Below are 3,943 nucleotides of genomic sequence, written 5' to 3'. Positions count from 1 at the left end.
GTTCTGCCCCACTGATTATAAACTGTTGGTAACTGATGAAATACTGTGCTGGCAGAGACCCTTGAAGAATGAAATTGCCCTTGCTCCTTGCCTGCCACAGCTATGGAAAGCTGTGCTTCTGAGATGAAACTATAAGAAATAGTAAAAACAAATTCACAGAGTCTCTTCACTTATGACATGTGAGGCCAAGCTAAGGTACCAACTGTGATGTTTGCAGTTAGCAATAGTGAACCTTTATCTGCCACCAGTACTTTATCAAACAAATATTTCGTTCTGTCATTTTGACTTTTTTTCCCCTGTTGTCTTTCTAGGTTTTCAATGACCAACAAGTTCTATGGAGCCTCAGCTAGAAATTGGTCCACTTTAGATTCAGTCGAGATTATACAAGATGGAGATAAATCTGCTAAGTTTAATGTTTCTGTCATCTCTGCTCCTGCAGAGTATTCATTTCATTGTCAGCTGGTGGGAACAGGCGATCTCTATCCTGCAAGGCTGATTCCATCCAACAACGAGGCAAAAAACTGGGAAGTTTTCATTTCCAGGTTACAAGTGAGTACACCTTCCCATCCCAGAGATAATCCCTAGGACTATTACTTGCTATTGTAAGTGCTGAAAGACACACACTCATAATGCCCTTACTTTCATTTCAGCCTGAGGGAAAATGTAAACTAAAACCTGTTCCCCCTAGGTGAGCTACTCAATAAAGGGGTAAAAAAGACGGTGGTTACTGAACAGTAAGAACACAAAAGCACAGCTTTGAAAAACAAAAAGCTATGAAGTTGTTCACAAAGAAGAAAAAGCAATAAACCCAAATGTGCTTAATCAGGCAAAGAATGACTAAATCCCCATGCCTGTTTAATGAATTGGGCTGCTATTGGAAACGTGGGCCTCTTATATGGGTGGCTTTGTGCTACTTATTTTGGTTTTATTTGATTTCTTTGCACTGTGTTTACCTGGGAAAGTACAGCTTAGTGTAGTTACTGTTTTCAGTAGACTGTACTCCTACAGATAGAAACAAAGCCCAGTACCATTAAATTTCATGGAAGGTTTGCCATGGACTTTAATTGGGAGCAATAGCAGATCCAGCATGGCCCAGAAGGAAAGCAGATGGCTTTTTTTCGAATGAGGCATAGATTTTCTGTGCATTTAGTGCAGTAGTATAGATTACATGTGAAGTGTATGTGAAGTGATTATATCTTTATTATTTTTGAGCATTGATCTTGACTTTGGAGAAGGACATCAATATTTATATCTTAAACCAATATTGCAATAAGGGATCTCTTTGATTCAAGAGATCATGGAAATTATAGGAATAATTCCAAACAGGACTCTATTTGTCAAAGACAAGCTAATCCCATGATAATTGGATACAAAAGATGATGTAATTGTATTTATGATTTTAATAACAAAGCACATCTCAATAGTCTGAGTCCAGATTTGACTTTTCAGCTTAAACAATGGAAATCTTAGAGGAACAACATTGGTGCTGAAATTTATTTCCTACAAATTTCAGGATCAAGTCCCACAGTTTTTTGAAAAGCAACATAGCTATACACAACAATGTTGTGAAGGTTCCTTCTGATGGTATTTTTTATGGAAAGGCCTGAAAATACCTGACTCCACACAACTGTACTTTGCCTAGTCGACAGTTTGTGGGCTGTGAAAGTATATGGGCTATGAAAATATATAGCATTCACTTGAAATGTATCTTTTCCTTGAATTTCTGTGTACCCTGATACTGCTGTCTTCTCAAAGCTTAAAGAGAGGCCCTGCTCCGTTCATAGTGGGTATCCTTTCACTGGGTTCTTGATCAAGAGTAGAAGTAGTAAGTTTCCCATCTTCTTTATTGATTTGTAGCAGCAGTTGCTTCCATTGTTTAGATAAAAAAACTTCCTGTTGCCTTTTCTCTGATCAAGTGCTAACCATGGAACACAACCTGTAAAGTCCTGTTCTGGTGTTTTCTGTTGTGTGAGAAAATAGAAAGTTGCCACTCTTGGCTCATCTCTAAATTCTATCTGAACTAGGTCATGCCTTTCCAGATATCTTTTACTGGTATGTAGTGAAATCTGATGGTTCTCAGTATCAGTCTTTGTCCTAGAATGAGGTTTAGAAACTCCCAAGCTCAGCTGCATGGTGAAAAAAGCACATGGGAGATCCTCAGTGGTTGCAACCAGCACAAAGTCTTGCTGAAACGGAGGAATGTGATTTTCATTTCAACATTATGCAATGAATTAAAAACCAGGATCCAATCCAGTCTAGCTGGTACAATTACACTTTGCAAGGGTGGGTCCTGGAAACAGTATCAGTGTACTAGCGGGACAGTTTTTTTGCCTTTTAGTTCAGTTCTGGAGGTAGCTCAGTTACTATCACCTAAAGAACTTCTGTGGGATGCTGTCTGGGCATGCCCACAGCCTAGGATGTCACCAGTCACAGTCGTAACCAGTACCAAAACTGCTCTGGTTTTGGTGTTTTGGTTTGCTTTTTTGTTGTTGGGTTTGCTGTTATTGTTACAGGAATGGTTGTTCTGCCACAATACCTTTTATCCTTTCGAGGATCTTGGTATTGTCTATGAAGAGGAGGCTGCCACCAAAAGCACTGCTTTTCTTTAGTGTGTGTCATGGTTGTTTAGAAGCCTCTTTGTTCCTAAAAACTTTGTTCCAAAGACTCTAAAATCAAGAATCTTTTGTGCCTAAAATATTTCTAAGTTCAAAAATTAGTTCAGTGTACATTTAAAAACCATGAAAACAACAGATTTTACTTGAAGGCTTTGTCAAAGGTCAAATCATGAGAAAACTCTATCCAAAGAAATATTTTAAAAATTAACAGTAAGTGCAGGCTAGTATAACCAAGGGAAGTTATGCTGGTTCAAACACTAAAATTAAAACTTCTGTAGTACAGAAGCCTCCAAAAGGCTTTACATTCATAAAAATTAGAGAACCTTATGTAGGTATTTTTAACTTCTATAGGTAGAAATGCTGCTAGGAGTCACATTTTTATCTCCCACCTGGGATCTAACACCCCCACAGAAATGATAAAGCTTCAGAAAAACAATAAAAGAACTCTGCATATATTTCATTGCCTGCCTAAAAGTAGACATAGCATTTTAAGAATGTACAATTAAAGCTTTCATTTCAAAGGTTCAAAAAGCATAATCCTGCTTAAAAAAAACCACAATAGGATCAGCATAATAAAATTCAGTATTTCTGGCTCTAAATCAGAAGTGGTAAAGCCTTTCTAAATCAAAAACACCTGTGAAGTGCTTCAGAGAGTTCTTGTAAATGTGGTAATAAGTGTGTAATTTTTTCTAGAATTTCAATCTATGTTTTTAACAAATGACACAAATCATCACCTGCTTTATGTTTTATTGTAAATAAGTCCTTCAGATATGTTTTGTGACTCCTAGTCACATACTCATCTGTTGTCAAAGCAGTGACTTAACAAGCCAAGGCTTTGGTAATCACCTGTATTCTCTGAAACTGTGTAAACAGTTATCCAACACAAAAGCTTATTTTCACTAATCCTGCTTTAATCAGAACTCTGACTGCCTATATGAAAGCAGGTAGTCTGCAAATTAGCTGCCATGATCTGACTTGGAAAGATTCTTCTGAGAAGCTTCAGAAAAACTTTAATAATTAAAGTTTTCTTCACCTCCACAGCATCTAAATAACCTTTATTTCTCCATGTGATAATAGTTTTATTAATCAGCATTCTGGAAGGCATGAATCTCAGTCTTCACTTTTATTCTGCATTGGTGAGACCGCATCTGGAATATTGTGTCCAGTTCTGGGCCCCTCAGTTCAAGAAGGACAGGGAGCTGCTGGAGAGAGTCCAGCGTAGGGCTACAAAGATGATTAGGGGAGTGGAGCATCTCCCTTATGAGGAAAGGCTGAGGGAGCTGGGTCTCTTTAGCCTGGAGAAAAGGAGACTGAGGGGTGACCTCATC

At 38.0% G+C, this 3,943-nt stretch overlaps 1 protein-coding gene across 1 annotated transcript in view; it reads left to right on the top strand.

The window, feature by feature from the left end:
* Positions 1 to 311: 311 nt before the first annotated feature.
* LOC103780931 (V-type proton ATPase subunit S1-like) overlaps positions 312 to 3,943 on the top strand; it is a gene marked incomplete at its 5' end in the record, with an annotated part of 5,265 nt that continues 1,633 nt past the window's right edge. Inside the window, one exon of the mRNA XM_008948635.1 lies at positions 312 to 549. Within this exon, the coding sequence (XP_008946883.1) occupies positions 312 to 549 (238 nt within the window). The remainder of the gene's footprint in view (positions 550 to 3,943) is intronic.

This window comes from Merops nubicus, unplaced genomic scaffold (assembly GCF_000691845.1).
Source record: "Merops nubicus isolate BGI_N331 unplaced genomic scaffold, ASM69184v1 scaffold13551, whole genome shotgun sequence".
Classification (NCBI taxonomy): Eukaryota; Metazoa; Chordata; class Aves; order Coraciiformes; family Meropidae; genus Merops; species Merops nubicus.
This window is presented reverse-complemented; position numbering and strand designations above follow the sequence as displayed.